Below are 16,986 nucleotides of genomic sequence, written 5' to 3'. Positions count from 1 at the left end.
CTGGTGGTGCTTACACCAGCTGCAGTGAAGTGTCTTAAGGAGTTGGCTATAGCATGCATCCTGCCCAATATACCATCCTTCCCACCAGTGGTCGTATCTTCAGGAGGTACTGTCTCAAAAAGCCAATTTTCATCATTAAAGATCCCCACCATGCAGACCATTTCATTTTCTCACAACTAGTTTTGGGGAGGGGTATAGAAACCCTGAAGTCCCACACCACCAAGTTCAAGAACAGCTACTTCCCTTCAACAATTCAAACATTCACTTCTTGAACCAGCTTTAGTGATGCTATAACCACTTTGATCACTTTGCACTAAAATGGACTTTTTAAAATCCTAATTAGGTCCTTTCTTGTAAAACTTGTGTGCAATTTATATTTGTTTTCCCTTGTGACTGCTGCTTATATGATGCTCTGTGCACGTGATGCTGCTGCAAGTAAGTTTTTCATTGCACCTGTGCATGCATGTACTTGCGCATATGACAATAAACTCAACTTTGACTTTGATTTAGTCAAATACACTCAGTGGCTACGTTATTAGCTACACCTGCTTGTTAATGCAAACATCTAATCACCCAATTATGTGGCAACAACTCAATGCACAAAAACATACAGACATGGTCAAAAAGTTCAGTTGTTGTTCTGACTAAGCATCAGAATGGGGAAGAAATATGATCTAGGGGACCTTGACATGGAATGATTGTTGGTGCCAGATGAGATGGTCTGAGTTTCTCAGAAACTGCTGATCTCGTGGGATTTTCCTGCACAGCTACAGCAGCAGAAGACCATGATCATACTCTCAGTGGCCACTGAATGTATGTGAGTCACATAATAAATGATATGGACCTCGAAATGTATGAAATCATACTTTGACCTTGATGAAGTTATAAAAGACAAATTTTGTTAATGAATTCCGGAAGAACAGAAAAAAAAGACTTTTGTTCTAACATAATTCTCAACTGGGCTATATTTTTAATCCTATTTTATTCCCCTTTTCTCTGGACACACCTGAAGACTTCTTCAAAATTCATACATTCCCAATTTAAAAATTATTGGAGTCTGTTTCTTTGAGTATTCTTATCTCCTGCCAAGTTTTTTTGTTACAATCCACTGGAAAATCATTTTACTAACATCCCCGCATTTTCTTGCTGCTGACTTTAGATGGGTTCCCTTCAGTTCCTGATCAGTAGAAATTGATCTTCCCAATGGTCTCATGGTTTTATTTATCTAAACTCTAATAAACTTCTCAGCATCTATTCGAAAGACAAAAGTCTAATTTCTCTATTTTTTACTGATACACATAACCTCTCTTTGGTATTTTAGCAAATGAATAATATAAGTTCAGTTTCGAACTCTGTACCTTATTGAGAAATGAATCTTATCTTGGTGTTCAAAGTCCAATTTTAAATTAAACTTTGCTGTAACTATCCTGGAGATTTAAAGACTCAAAACACTGACTTGATCTTGGTGAAGTATATGTGTCTAGTAGTGATTTTCCTTGTCTCTGAGTTATATATATATATATATATATATATATATATACACATATATAAAAAGAAGCTAAAGTCTAATCATGCAACGCTGGCTATCCAGAGGTTTTAAAAACTCCGGTAAAGGTGGCTCCCAAAGGGTAAGTTGGCATATTTGTTTTGATTGTGAAGGCAGTGAGAATTCACCTGAGATATCCTTCTCAGTACATACAGTAACTTCAAATGTTTAATTGTGTGACTTATGTTGGTATCTGCCTTTGGACAAAATATAATGGAGAAGTCTGCATGAAATCCTACGGTGATTTGGTGTGTCACTAACTTTTGTCGTCCTTTCCTACTTGACCCTTTTTTAAATATGCAGAAGGTAAATTAGATAAATTGCCGGCTGGTGGCCTAGTGGCATCAGCGCTAGACTTCGGGGCGAGAGGTCCAAAGCTCAGATCTGGCCGACTCCCTTGCATGCTCTCCATCCGTGCCTTGGTTGAGTGTTGAACTAACAACTCAACCTTGTAAAAAAAAGACCTGGAGAGGGATAGGCTCCACCAGGTTTCAGATGCCCAAGACACGCTGTACAAGCTTGTCATGACGGTGCCCAGACGACTCCAACAGGAGTTAAGGGCGCACACACACACATACACACAAATTAGATAAGCCTTGAAAGTAGGGAGTAGTAAACATATGATTAACCTGTACCATTATAGGCAGAATATGGTCATTTATGGAGTCTGATCATGGAGTATCCACCAGAAGAGAATTTTTCTAGTGATTGCCCTAGGGCCACAGTGGGCAAGACAATTACAGTCGACGAGTGTTGTTGGATCTGTTTACTTTCTGATCCTTAGGATTCTTCTGGGAGTCAGGAATGACGAGCAGTCTTACTTCCAAGCTTTCAGTTTATTTTAGAGTACAAGCAAGCATGCAAATACTAAGCAAACTAAATAAGGAGCTGAGAAACGATACCCAGGGGTGTCTGGATGTGAAGACAAAGGAATAAAGAAGCCAAGATGGCGCCTCTGAAAAGTCTATCACTTTTATAATAAGATAAGGAACATTCCTTAGCTAGCAATGTATTAGTTAATAGGGCACATAATTAAAACCGTTACTTCACGTGGGTAATGTGCTAATAGCCAAAGAAAAAGGAGAAAGGTGATAAACTGTTAGTTTAGCTGCGATACCGCTTTTTACCAGTGAATGTCCAAAATACATGAGTTTGTTAAAAAGTACAAATCTTATAAAAAGTATGATTAAAGTGGTTTCCAACAGTGGCTAGCATGCAGTAATTACCCTGAATTCTTTGATCAAGTTTGCACCTCTTGAAGGTGTTTTTTTTGGCTGTGCTAGAAAATGGCTTGGGAATTGTGCAAGCAATTATGAATTTTCCAAAAGGCTCATGCACTGGAGGGAGTAGGTGTTATTATTTTCTGAAGAGCTATCCAACATCAGGAGTTATGCACTGAGGACATAGATAGAATTCCTCAAGTGGTCAGAGGCAATGGTCGAGTTCTGAATGCTATATTATAGCAACCGCATCACTTCCTACAGACCACGACTGATAGAATGTATTCACCTTTCAATTGTAATTATCAATCAGGACTTGTATCAAATGTGCATTAACTCCACACCTGCTTCTTTTTCTTAGAGCTGCTAAATCTCATGACTTCCACATGCTGGTTTACAATAACCATCATTCACATGCTCAAGACCTACTAACCCACTGCCCTTTCTTTTGTAGAATAAGTAGAGTTACACCTGGAGGCAGCAGCAGCTTCCCAGTGGGGTACAGGGAAAACTGTGGTGCGGGGCTCCCCTGCTGGAGGTGCTGCACACAATAGGCATTTGAGGAAAGGCAGATATTCCAGGGAGTTCCAAAGACAGAAGGGATAAAACATAGAACATTGGACAATACAGCACCCAACAGGCTATTAAGCACCTGATGTTGTTTTGTTCTTGATGCCAATTTATATGAAGTGTCGTCTTTCCTATGAATCATCTATATCCCACCATTTCCTTCATATTCATGTGTCTATCTAAATGCCTCTTAAACTCCACCAAACTCCCTGCTCCCACAGCTACGGCTGCTAACCCATTCCAGGCACCTACCACTTTCAGTGTAAAACTACAGAAGTGACAGCGAAGTGGTTAGCACAACGCTTTACAGTACCAGCAACCCAGGTTCAATTCCTGCCGCTGCCTGTATGAGGAGATTGTGCATTCTCCTCATGACCGCATGGATTTCCTCTGGGTGCTCCGGTTTCCTCCCACAGTCCAAAGATATACTGGTTGGTAGGTGTCACGGTGCGTGCTCACAGGACAGGGCCCAAATGCAGAAGAACGCTAGGCTCTCTCTGTTATGGTGGTCACTGGTACTGACTCAATGCACGTATGGCGGATGGCAGCCTCAGTTACAGTAGGCACAGATAATGACTTGGCCCAGGAGCCGAGGGGTGGCAAAATCCCCATGACAAGACGGAAACAAGAGGAATGCCAACAGAGCCTCAGAGGCACGACCAAGTGATACCATGAGACAAATCATTCTCCGTAAACACAGTAGGACTCTGGTTTCAGAGCACAACGAGAGACCCCTTTAAATAATGATAGAGAGTGGGAAATATGTGCCAGTGGCAATTAACTTGACAAGATTAAACCGAAAGCAACTAGGCAATTAGTAAATACAGGTACTTGAGGAACTGTGAAGCTAAATGCTATAGGGCAAGCCGCAGGGGCCAATGGGGCTCATGACAAAAGGTTAATTGGTCATTGTAAATTGTCTCATGATTAGGCTAGGATTAAATCTGGGGATTGCATGAGGTGCAATAAGTAAATAATAAACTTGCCTCCCACATCAGCTTTAAACTTTACCCCAGTGGATGACTGGATAAAGGGCGTGTAACTGCAAAGCAAGAACTCCAGTAACCCTGAGAGAGTGACACTCACCTATTGCCTGCCTGCTCTCTGAAGAGCAATATATCATGTTAAGACTTTCTCAGTTTAGTGATAACATAGAACTGTGACCTTTGGCAGGGCGAGCAAGATAATAGCAGAAGGCATCCTTGCAGTGGTTTTAAGAGACTCCTGGATAGGCATATAGAGCTTAAAAAATAGCAGGCTATGGGTAACCCAAGGTAATTTCTAAAGTAAGCACATGTTCAGCACAGCATTGAAGGGCCTGTATTGTGCTGTAGTTTTTCTATGTTTCTATGGTACAGATATTGCCGTCTTGTCCTGAAGACCCAGAATGCATTCATTAAGAAAGTTCTGAAGGACACAGTTGTTCTTAAAAGGTCAAGGTCAGGGTCACCCTAAAATTCCTTGCCTTTGAATCATTTTAGGCAATTGCTGACGAATGCCATATGTCCTGGATTAGCAAGTTTTCTGATGCTCCCTACTAAATGAAGAGGAATTTTTTCTCTTCCTACAGCAGTTGAATGCCATTATAAAGATTTCCAGGAGGCCACCGAAACTTTCTTAGTGAATACAGTTTGAGTCTTCAGGACAAGATGGCAATATCTGTACCACTCCAAGAATGCCTTCTACTACTATCTAGAGGAGGGATAGATAGATGGTCTTCATCTGATTCACCCTCAATTACCTCAATTACCTGTCAGGTGAGATTAGTATTTGGCAAGAGGAGGAGAAGGCAGAAGTGGTGGTAAAGGTTGATGCAGAGGAGTAGGAGGTGGCAGAGGAAGGGGATTTCAATAGGTTTCAATAGGCGTATTTAATGTCAGATCAGAGAAATGTATACAACATACATCCTGAAATTCTTTTTCTTCACAGACATCCACAAAAACAGAGGAGTGCCCCAAAGAATGAATGACAGTTAAAATGTTAGCATCCCAAAGCCCCCCAACACCCCCTCCCATGCACAAGCAGCAGCAAGACAACAACCCTCCCCCCACCAGCAAAACAGCATCAGCACCCTCCACCGAGCACTCAAGCCTGCAGCAAAGCATCAATGAAAGACACAGACTTGCAGTACCCCAAGGACTACTCGTTCACCCGATAATTCGACATACCACAGGCTCTCTCTCTCACCCTAATGAGAGCAAAAGAGGAATCCCTGTTTCACAGCGAGAGGGGAGACAGAACAAACAACTCGCTGATTTACGATGTTAAAAGTCTGTTGCGTCGCTTTTTCCAAGCTCTGTGCCCGGAGAGGCAGCACCAACAAGTCGCATCTCTCCGGGCACACAACCCCCGGCAGCTAATCTGCTGCTCCCAGAGTTCTGTGTTCTCCTGCAATGCCTGACAGTTAGTGGTAAAGGAAAGCCCTTTCTGATTGTGTTGTCTGGTTTAATTGGGAGGGTCTGTCTGTCTGGTGCTTACAGATCTCCTGTAACCATCTGGGTTTCCTCCGGGTATTCCAGTTTCCTCCCACATCCCCAAGATAGTTCCTTGGGCATTATAAATTGTCCCTAGTTTATAGTTGAGTGGTAGAATTTCAGAAGAGTTAATGAGAATTTTAAAGGGAGTGGAAGTACTTTTATAAAGCACAATTCTGTTCTCTTTGAGCAAGACAGTATCTGTGGACCCATCACAGTTGCATGGCCTGTGCCCTTGCTGGGATCTGCCGAGCATTCAGCCCAGACTGCTGCAGCCGGGATTAGGAAGGTGCATAGAAGCTTGGTCTGCTTGGCCGTGAGCCACTTAATCTTCCGGCAAAGCCACTGAAACTCAGCAACCTATCAGTTGTGCTGGATACTCGACTTGCTTTGCGTAACATCACCAAAAAAGCCAAAGGTCTGCATAATCAGAATCAGATTTATTATCACAATTAGCATTACTACCAGCAGATGAGAACAAAAGGAACACACAGGGAGAGAGGTACCATCTATGTAGTGTTTGTCATCCCCTTATTTTGCAACCCGATTTGGAAAATTTCAAGTTTATTCTGGTTTGATTGTCGGTGACAGAAGGAAGATAGGAAGGGTACAGTTGGGGAATCAGTATTTGATATTTCTACAGTTGTCTTGTGGTCAGATGAATTGGACATGGATTGCCCAGCATGAAAATATCTTTTTAGATTATCTACTCATGTCTCTTCGCTTTTTTTTGTTCTCCTGTTCTGCAATAACTTATTGTACTGATAGAGAAAGAGGCTGAGAGCTCGTGATGGCAAGGTTACGCAGGATACAGCTGCCCACCACAGATCTGTGAATGGGGTCTAGTGGGTGAAATCTTGATGTAGCTTGCCAGTGGTCCTAAAGAAGGGTCTCGGCATGAAACATCGACTGTTTACTCATTTCCATAGCTGCTGCCTGGCCTGCTGAGTTCCTCCAGCATTTTGTGTGTATGTTGCTTTGGATTTCCAGCATCTGCAGATTTTCTTGTGTCAGTGATTTCACGTGGTTCCTCAGTGCAGGTAGCAGAGCAGACTGCTTCAAAATGAAGGCAGCATGAGATCCTATCAGATATCAACTAGCATGATTGTGCATGGTCACTCATCATTTTCATATTAAGAGTGTAAAAATTCTTTTCCGAGTATGGTAAATTTGCAGGTTGACACACAGCATTAATAATCCAATGCACATATTTGCCTGCTGCTCTCCAGGAAACAAAATGTAGTCAGCTCACATAAAATGGGTGTATTCATGATCACTGAAAGGCAGCATTAATTTTTAATGTATCCCTTTTCACTATAGATGACGTGTCAGTGGCAATGGCAGTATTGATAGCTTACTCACTGCAGGATATCCATCTCCTGACCTGTTCTTATGGCAACAGTGTTTGGGTTCGGGTCATTTGAATTTCTGGTCAATAGTGATCTTCAGGATGTTGATTATGGGAGACTTAAGAATTGTACTACTATCGAGCGTCAAGGATATGTGGTAAGATCCTTTCTAGTTGGAAAATGTCAGTGCCTGGCAATTTTGAGGTGAAAATCTTACTTGCTATTTTTCAGCCTAAGCTTGAATATTGTTAAAGGTTACATTGTATCCTTTTAAGCCAGGAGATTCCTTTTAAGAGACTCCTGGATGGCTACATGGAGCTTAGAAAAATAGAGGGCTATGGGTATAGCCTAGGTAGTTCTAAGGTAGAGACATGTTTGGCATAGCTTTGTGGGCCGAAAGGCCTGTATTGTGCTCTATGTTTCTATGTTTCTATGACTGCTTCATTTGCTGAGGACTTGTGAATAGAGTTGTACATTGTGTTGCCATGAACAAATATCTCCGCTTCTGATATTATGATGGGAGTTAAGTGATCGATGAAGAAGCTGAAGATGATTAGATTGACAAAACTCTTCTGAGGAATTCCTACAGCATTGTTCTGGGGCTAGGATGATTGAAATCCAGTAACTACAACTATCTGTCTTTATGACTGGTCTGCCAGTACACATTGAAGTATTTATCTTCTTTTGCTGATTGGTTTTAGAATTTTGATCTCACACGATCAAATGTTATCCTAATGTCAAGGACATTCAGTTGCACCCCACCAATGGAGTTCAGCTCTTTGATCCTTTTTGAACCAGGTTGTGAAGTGGTAGAGATACGTCTCTACCAAAGGAGATGTAAGGTGCTCCTTCCCACCGCTGGCCTGCAGGTCATCCTTGGGCAAGGTATAGCAGGTGGTGGATGGCTGAATGAGCAGCTGGTACGTATCACAAGTCCTGGTTATGTGACCACTGACACCAGGCAGAAAATCTCTGAAGAGTACTTCCAGTGGCTGAGGTCACCTGTCTTGTCAAGACACTGTACAGAAGAAGACAACAGCAAACCATTTATGCATAAAAATATGCCAAGAACAGTCATGGTCGTGGAAAGACCATGATCAACCTCATCATACATCACGGCACAAAATGAACAATGTGATACGGATCGGGAGCTGAGTGATCTTGGCAAAACCCAAGCTTAGATTATTACTGAAAATTTTTCACTCAGTGTTAGCCACAATTTCCATCATTTTCTTTAGAGTAAACTGACTGCGCAGTAATTAGATAGGATTGAATTTGTCTTTTTTATGAACTGTATTGGCATTTTACTATTGTCAAATTGCTCTGTGTGTTTTAAGTACTTTTGAACAGCTGATGTAGAGATGCAGTTAATTCTGGAATACAGATCTTTAGTTGTTAAATCTGATCCCGTAGTTTTTTATATATCCAGTGTTGTGAGCAATTTCTTTATGCCGCATGAAGTGAATCAAATGGCTGTTCAGTGAAGCTGTGACTCTCAGAAGTAAGCCAAGTATATAGCAAGCTGTGAAAAGACCAAAGTACCTTCTGATCCAGCTGGAATGAATGTAACACAAAGGAACCTCATTGCCCCAGTTTCTTTGGAAACTAGGTGCAGATTAGGGCATTGGCAGCAATGTACTTTACCACCTTAAATCAAGGATGGTAAAATGAGATAAACTGACCAGTTAACCTTGAGATAATATGTGTACATGAGGCTTTTAGAGGCAAAAGGCCAAGGTAGAATGCAATGGAATATCACTAGAGAGGAGGAAATAAGTGTTTTTTGGGTTGAAGATATGTGCTTCAAACCACTGCACAGCTCAAAGAGGATACCAAGACTGCAAACAGTCTGGTTTCCCCTCAGAAATTTGCCAGGAAGAGAGGTAGTGTTGGTGATGGAAACAAAAATAAAGACTTTGAATTTCCAAAGAGTTAATCAGAGAAAATGTCTGTTCTTTCAGCGTTGGATCGGGGATAAGCAGTGCAACAGCATAGTGGCATTGGTAGAACAGTATAACTGGGATATGGAAATTAACCATACACTCAGAGGCCACTTTATTCAGTACACCCCATCCACTTCAAGGTTCAACGTGTTGGACAATCAGAAATTCTCTTTTACATGCTACTGTTATAACATATGGCTATCTGAGTTACTGTAGCCTTTGTCAGCTTGAACCAGTCTGGCCATTCTCCTCTGAACTCATTAGCAAAGTGTTTTTGTCAACAAAACGGCTGCTTACTGGGTGTTTTTTTTGTTTTTTGCACCATTCTCTGTAAACTCTGGAGAATGTTCTGCGTGAAAATCCCAGGAGATCAGCTGTTTCTGAGATAATGAAACTATCCTGTCTGGCACCAACAATCATTCTGCCATCAAAGCCACTTAGATCTCATTTCTTCCCCATTTTGATGTTTCATCTGAACAACAATTGAACCTCTTGGCCATGTCTGCATAACTTTATGCATTGAGTTGCTGCCACATCATTGGCTAATTAGATGTTTGCACTAACAAGCATGTGAGCATGTATACCTAATAAAGTGGCCACTTGTGTATATCTGAGTATAACACAGTGATGAAAAGTAGAAGGGGGTGAATTGTCAGCAGGTATAAAAGTAACATTGTATATGCAGGAAGATAAGTCATTCAAATTGTTTCACTAGGTGCGATTAGACAAGCAGGAATGGAACCAGGTGTGACCAGTTCCCATTCACTTTGTTGACAGGTGAGAGACATTGAAGTCAGCTGGTCAAAGGCTCTAAAGAAGTCAGGAAGGATAAGAAAGTATAGGTATTCTTTATTAAAATACTCAGGACATCATTAATAACTTTATAATAATGTTTTGTTTATGTGCAGAAGTAAAAGCAATAAAATGCAGGACCCTGCTTTGAAATGTTGGGGGAGGAGAACAGAAAGCAGATTCCAAATTTACTCAAACATGAGAAAATCTGCAGATGCTGGAAATCAAAAGCAACGCACACAAAATGCTGGAGGAACTCAACAGGCCAGGCAGCTTCTATGGAAAAGGGTAAACAGTCAACGTTTTGGGTCCGAAACGTTGACTGTTTACTCTTTTCCATAAATGCTATCTGGCCTGCTGAGTTCCTCCAGCATTTTATGTGTGTTGCTTCCAATTTTACAAATGATATGAGTGCAATAAAATTATTTTTAAAACAAATTCAAAGAATGCAGGATTTCTTCTGCTATTAATAGCCCACAATCAAAATCCCAAGAATCACCAGTTTGAAAGCTATGATTCCTTTACAAATCAGTTATAATGGTGCAAAATAGAAGAGACTGATTTTGAGACAACATAGTTGGATCAATAAAACAAGAATTTCAAATGCTGTGGTTCAGAGTAACCAATGAGTTTGTTAGTTGTATTGAGCATGATTAAATGTCCATAGTCTTTTGACTTGTTACACTTTGAAAACTCCAGAGAACAGTTAATGTTTAGATTAATCTTATTGGTCCATACATTTTAAAAATAAGTACTGTGCCGAGCACTTAGTCCATGATGACAGATAAGAAGAGATTGTTTATCTCAACTGCTGGTTTTAATGCGAAAGACACAATAACAGCCAGAGGGCCATCGCTCAGTGCAAACTGCTCAGTCTCATACAGATGGGAGAGGTGAGTATCACACACTCAGGGTGACCCACAAACGCACAAGCTAAACTATAACAATAAATATACTTGAGAATCCCACCATGATCCCACAAACGCATCTTAAAACAGGAACAATAAGTAGCGCTGGCTGTGAAGGAATCAAATCCAGTTGATTATTTTATGCTGGTTAAGTGCCATGGAATAACCACCTCCATCTATCCTTGGCACACAAATGTCACCATCCTCACTAAATCTTTTATCAACAGTTTGGGGGTGACTTGACCAGAAACTTAATTGAACCAGCCACATAAATTTGGCTACAAGAGCAGGTCAGATGCTGGGTATCCTGCGGCAAATAATTAACCATTTCACTCCTTAAAGCCTTTTCACAATCTGCAAGGCAGAATTTAAAAGTGTGATGGAAACACCTCCTCCCGTCTGGTTGAGTACAGTGCACACCACACTGAAGCAGCTCATCACCATCCAGCTCACTTGACTTGCAATCTAATGAAAATCAAAAACACAGGAAGATGCTGTAAATCAGAAATAAAAACAGAAAATGCAGAAAATAGCAGGTCAGGCAGCATCTGAGGAAAAGGAAACTGGAGTTAACTTTCCAGAACTGGGAAAGAGAGATAAGGAACTCATACGTTGCAGAGCAGGAAGGGGAGGAGGTTACCAGGTGACTATCATGCCTTCTGTCCTTCCAAATGTTCAAACAATTACCGCCACAGTCCCCCACTGATTCTCGCAAAGGATTCCTAATTAGTGCCTTGCAAACCATCCCTCAGAGGAGCAAGGGCAGAAAACACACAGAAACAATGTGAGTCCCAATTTCCTGTCTAAATTGGACACTACCTCCACTTGAAAATATATTGCCACTTCTTCACTGTTGTTGGGTCCATATCGTAATCAGTAGCAAAAATCATGCTGCAATTTATTGATTACAGTTCAACATTCAGTACCATCAACCCTTCAATATTAGTCACCAAAATTCTCAACCTAGGCCTCCATACCTCTCTGCAACTTCCTCGTCGGGTGATCATAGTAGGATTTGGTGATAACATCTCACTAACAATTGACCCAGCTGTAGCTCAAGGATGCGTGTTTAGCCCACTGCTCTACACTCATTACTGTGTGGCTAAGTACAGCTCAAACACCGTCTGTAGATTTGCAGATGACACCACTGTTGTTGGTAAAATCTCAGGTAGTGATGAGGAGGCATACAGGAGTGAGATAGATCAGCTGGTTGAGTGGTGTTGCAACAACACATTCACACTCAAAATCAGAATCAGGTTTATCAGCACTGATATGTCATGAAATTTGTTGTTTTGTGGCAGTAGTACATGCAATAAAGAATTACTATTAAGTTACAATAAGAAATATATAAAAAATCAATATGTAGTGCAAAAAGTGAGGTTGTGTTCTTGGGTTCATGGTCTGTTCAGAAATCAACGTCAGCAAGACCAAGGAATTGGTTTTGTGCTTCAGGAAGAGGAAGTCAGGAAAACATGCAACAGTTCCTCATTTAGGGGTCATGGAGGAATGGGTGAGCAGATTCAGATTCAGATTCCTGGGTAGGTTACTGGGTGTCAGCATCTCGGAGAATCTAGCCTAGGTCCAGTGCATTGGTGCAATCATGAAGAATGCATGCCAGCAGCCAGATTTCGTCAGGAGTTTGAGGAGATTTGGTATGTCACCAAAGGCTCTTGCAAATTTCTGCAGGTGTATGGTGGAGAGCATTCTGGCCGGCTGCCTCACAAACTCCAGTGCACAGGATTGTAAGAGTCTGCAGAGGGTTTGAGACTCAGCCAACTGTATCAGAGGCACAACCCTCCCCATTATCAACGACAGCTTCACGATGAGGTGCTTCAAGAAGGCGGCATTAATCATTAAAGAACTTCACCATTTGGGTCATGGCCTCTTCTCATTACTGCCATAAGGGAAGAGGTACAGGAGCCTGAAGGCCCACGCTCAGCATTTTAGATACAGCTTCTTCCCCTCTGCTGTCATGTTTCTGAACTGCCCATGAACCATGATAATATCTCATTCTTCTTTTAATTGCTATATTTATTTATTTTTCCAAGTCCCGCTGCTGTCTGTAAGGGTTTGTATATTTTCCCCATAATCACGTGGATTTCTTTTCCATGCTCTGGTTTCCTCCCACATTCCAAAGTCATACGGCTTGGTAAGGGTTAGGTTGTGGGCATGCTATGGAAGTCATACGGCTTGGTAAGGGTTCAATTGTGGGCATGCTATGGAAGTCATATGGGTTGCTAAGGGTTAAGTTGTGGGCATGCTATGGAAGCGTGGCAGCACGTGCGGACTTGCCCCAGCACATCCTCGGACTGTGTTGGTTATTGACGCAAAATGGCACATTTCACTGTATGTTTTGATGTATGTGTGACAAATAAAGCTCACCTTTTTAGCAATTTTATGTCTTTGCACTGCACAACTGCTTCAGGACAACAAACAACAGACACACAACAATGGCAATAAAGCGGCTTCTGGTTCTGAGTCATTAGGTATGCTGCAACAGTCAAAGAGAGGCAGACTTGTTGTCTTTACCAGCAACATCCATTCCTGTAAATGAATTGAATCTTAAAAAATGTTCGTGACATTTGTCACCATACCCAGTTAATAAGAAACTGATTTATCATGAGCATGCCAATTTGATATACTGAGGGAGTAACTTGGAACTAGAATATGGAAATTTATGCAAGAAATCTAGTCCAATAGAGAGCCTGGTCCTTTAAGATTATCCAGGAGTTTATGGAAAGTAGGTCATTGTGACACACTTAATAATTTTCCAAAATGGAACAAAGAACTCTTTATTGCAAGAAATACTGAACTTCAGCACCCTTAGGCTGTTGGATTACAGCAGATGAGATGCATAGTAATTTAATCTTACTAAAAACCTGCTGTGCAACAGCATTTGAGTTAATGAAGCTCATCGACCAACTTTCATTAAAAAAAAGGGGTAAGTTAATACTCTTAGTTAAAGTTTTGACCATTATCATTTTGGAGCTGGGACCTGGAAATGTAATGTGTTAATTGTTGAAATATGCACTTACTTTTAATTGGCTGAGGGAAATCAAGAAGAAACAGCATTTGCTAAGTGGGTCATTACTAGCAACCCTAGGGTTCCTTTGTTGAGCATTATTCACAAGCTGCATGGAACAAGTACATGCTTATCATCAGGTAGGGACATCATTAAAATAAAATGCCGCAGATGCTGGAAATCTGAAATTAAAATGGTAAAATGCTGGAAATTTTCAGGAGATCAATCTCCAGATAATGACCACTCATCAGTTAGAGGCAAAGAAGCCTTAAGAAAGGCTTAGAAAAAGGATTCAAAGGCAAAGAGATGCTAAAATAAGGCAAAATAGTGGTATACTGTACAAGAAAACCGTAAAGAAATAAAAGATATGTCGAGAGAAAGAGTATGTCAAAATAACAGAATTGTTATTCAAAATTAGGCTGAATATACAATGAGAGTTTAGTTAAACTATCTTTGAATTGACTGCCTTTACAAATTGCAAATGCTCGAAAGTAAGCTGGTGAGGTACTAAAGTGTGTAATGCAAATCAGTTTCTTCCGGGAAAGTAAAGACATAGGTAAAAGATGAGGTGAATAAAGCATTTTATTTTCAAGAAAAACCATTTCCTTCCCCTTCCAAGGTGGCAATGCAAACATCCTTTACCATTTTCTCAACACAAGAGATTCTTCAGATGCTGGAAATCTAGAACAACACACACAAAATGCTGGAAGAACTCAGCAAACCAGGCAGCATCTCTGGAGAAGAGTACAGATGACGTTTGGGACTGGGAAGGAAGGAAGGCAAAAGTCAGTATAAGAAGGTGAAGGGAGAGGAAGGAGTACAAGCTGGCAGGTATTAAGTGAGACCAGATGAGGGGGAAGGAGGTTGGGTGGAGGAGAGGGGATGAAGTAAGAAGCTGGGAGGGTTTAGGGTGAAGACGTAGAGGGTTGAAGGAAAAGGAATCTAATAGGAGTAGATAGTAAACTATGGAAGAAAGGGATAGAGAAGGGGAACCAGAGGGAGGTGATGGGTAATTGAGGAGAAGGGTGAGAAGGTAACTAGAGTGTGGAATGAAAAAAGAGAGAAGGAGTGAAATACTGGGAGTTCGAGAAATCTATTTTCATGCCATTAAGTTGGAGGCTACCTAGATGGACTATGAGGTGTTGCCTCTGCACTCTGAGTTGCCTGAAGTTAGAGAAGTCAATGCTCATGCCATTAGATTAGAGGCTACCCTCATGGAATATGAGATGTTGCTCCTTCTCCAATCCAATAGCATCAATTAATCTAACTTCTGGTAATTTCTCTCCCCCCTCTGCATTTTCCATTCCCCATATCCCCTTCTCTTCTCCTTTGTCTGGTTCACCTCCTCCTTCCCCTTTTTCCACGTTCCACTGTCCTCCCCATTGTACTCCTTCTTCTTTAAACCTGGACCTCTTCCACCAATCCCCTCCCCACCCACCCTCCTTCCTCCTGACCTGGTCTCACCTATCACCCGCCAGCTAGTACTCCTTTCCCTCCCCTCACTTTCTTATTTTGGCCTCTGCTCCTTCCTTTCTAGTCCTGATGAAGGGTTTTGGCCCAAAATGTTGACTGTTTAATCCCTTCCGTAGAAGCTATCTGACTTGCTGAGTTCCTCCAGCATGTGTGTGTGCCCATGTTTTCATAATTGTATTCTTTTTCTTTTGCCCATAATGTCGCTGGTGTTTAGGGTAGCAATGAAGGTCCTTCATGCTGGCGTTCATAGCTTTCTTCATCGTGTCAGTAGCTTTCTCTCCATTTACTGTCGGTCATGCAATTCCTGAGTGGAGACTCGGGAATACTGTCGCACACAGATGTAGAAGGATTATTCATTGCTGTTCCTGTAACAGTTTTGTTTGACCAGTTAGGGCTGTTAACCCTGAGCTGAACCCCCTAACCTGGAGGACCAGTGGACCACTCTTAGTCTGGTCTTTACCCTTTGACCTGTTTGGCTTGGGTGGCCCTACCAGGAGTCAAAACATGAAGCCTTGACTCCAGCCAGGAGTCAATGAAGCACACAAGCCTCCAAACCACGACAAGGTTGTGGTGCGCTTGGAGGATTCACTGTTGTATAATAGAAAAAAATGATTTCATTAAAAAAAATGGAGCACATGTGACTAGATACCAAAATAGTGTCATGAAAGCAACACGTTGTAATAGTAAAGAAAGTTGTGAAAGGATTAATACAAGGCACATCTCTGTAACTATGTCATATGTTTCTCCAAAATCTGTAATGGCCCATTAACACTTCTTATCCATGTAACTGAAAATTAGTAATATGCAATTTTTCTGTCAATGCAGGGTTACACTTAAATCAGAATTCCAAAGCTTCAATTAAATGAATTGTTACCCAGAAAAAAAAGTGTAGAATTTTTAAAAAGCAAAAGCTTTGTATTGTAATCATCACCTCAAGTAGGTACTGTATATGGATCAGACGTGCTTGTCAGAATGAGGTATTTTCAGAAAGGGCATGTTATGCAGTCACAATACAGACTAAGCACCCTCTGTTAAGATCTTCAAGGACATCTCTATTTTAAAAGGATAAAAATTGGTCATCTGACTTTCAAGATGGATGAGAAAGTACAGATTTGTTAAAAAGGATTTCAGCTACAAAGTTGGACTGTGAAGCTGGGCTTGTACTTATTAGAACAACTTTTTTTTAAATTTGTAAAATTGCACAAGATCATAAATTGTTTAGATAGTATGAATAGAGGAAGTTGTTCGTTGTAGCAGATGATACAAGGACCAAGGTATTTATAACATTAGACAAAAAATAGAAGGGGAATGTGAGGAAAAACTATTTAATATGCAGACCTAGAAGGTACAGGCTGACCACTGCTCACTGCAGATAAATGGCTCCTCTATGGAGAGGGTTATGAGCACCAAGTTTCTGGGTGTGCACATAACAGACGATCTCACCTGGTCCCTCAACACCACTTCTTTGGTCAAGAAAGCATAGTAGTATCTTTCCTTCCTGATGAGATTGAGGCTCTCCCCCCACCAATTCCAACCAATTTTTACAGGAACATCATTGAGAGTGCCCTGACAGGCTGAACCACAGTCTGGTACAGGAATTACAAGGCATCTGACCACAAGTCCTTACAAAGGATTGCGAAGACTGCCGAAAGGATCATCAGGGTCTGATGGGTGGAAAAAAGATACTTA

At 41.2% G+C, this 16,986-nt stretch overlaps 1 protein-coding gene across 5 annotated transcripts in view; it reads left to right on the top strand.

Moving 5' to 3' along the window:
- kalrna (kalirin RhoGEF kinase a) overlaps positions 1-16,986 on the top strand; it is a 747,932-nt gene that overhangs the window by 514,995 nt on the left and 215,951 nt on the right. The window contains exon 1 of one of the 5 annotated variants that reach the window (XM_063052245.1): positions 1,425-1,628. The exons of the other annotated variants lie outside the window; for them this stretch is intronic. Within the exon in view, the coding sequence (XP_062908315.1) occupies positions 1,572-1,628 (57 nt within the window). The 5' untranslated portion in view covers positions 1,425-1,571. Of the gene's footprint in view, positions 1-1,424; positions 1,629-16,986 lie in introns of those variants that run through there. 5 annotated transcript variants of the gene reach the window in all.

Source organism: Mobula hypostoma, chromosome 6, assembly GCF_963921235.1.
Source record: "Mobula hypostoma chromosome 6, sMobHyp1.1, whole genome shotgun sequence".
Taxonomy (NCBI): domain Eukaryota; kingdom Metazoa; phylum Chordata; class Chondrichthyes; order Myliobatiformes; family Myliobatidae; genus Mobula; species Mobula hypostoma.
Note: the sequence above shows the minus strand (reverse complement) of the source record. Positions and strands in the feature narration are given on the sequence as shown.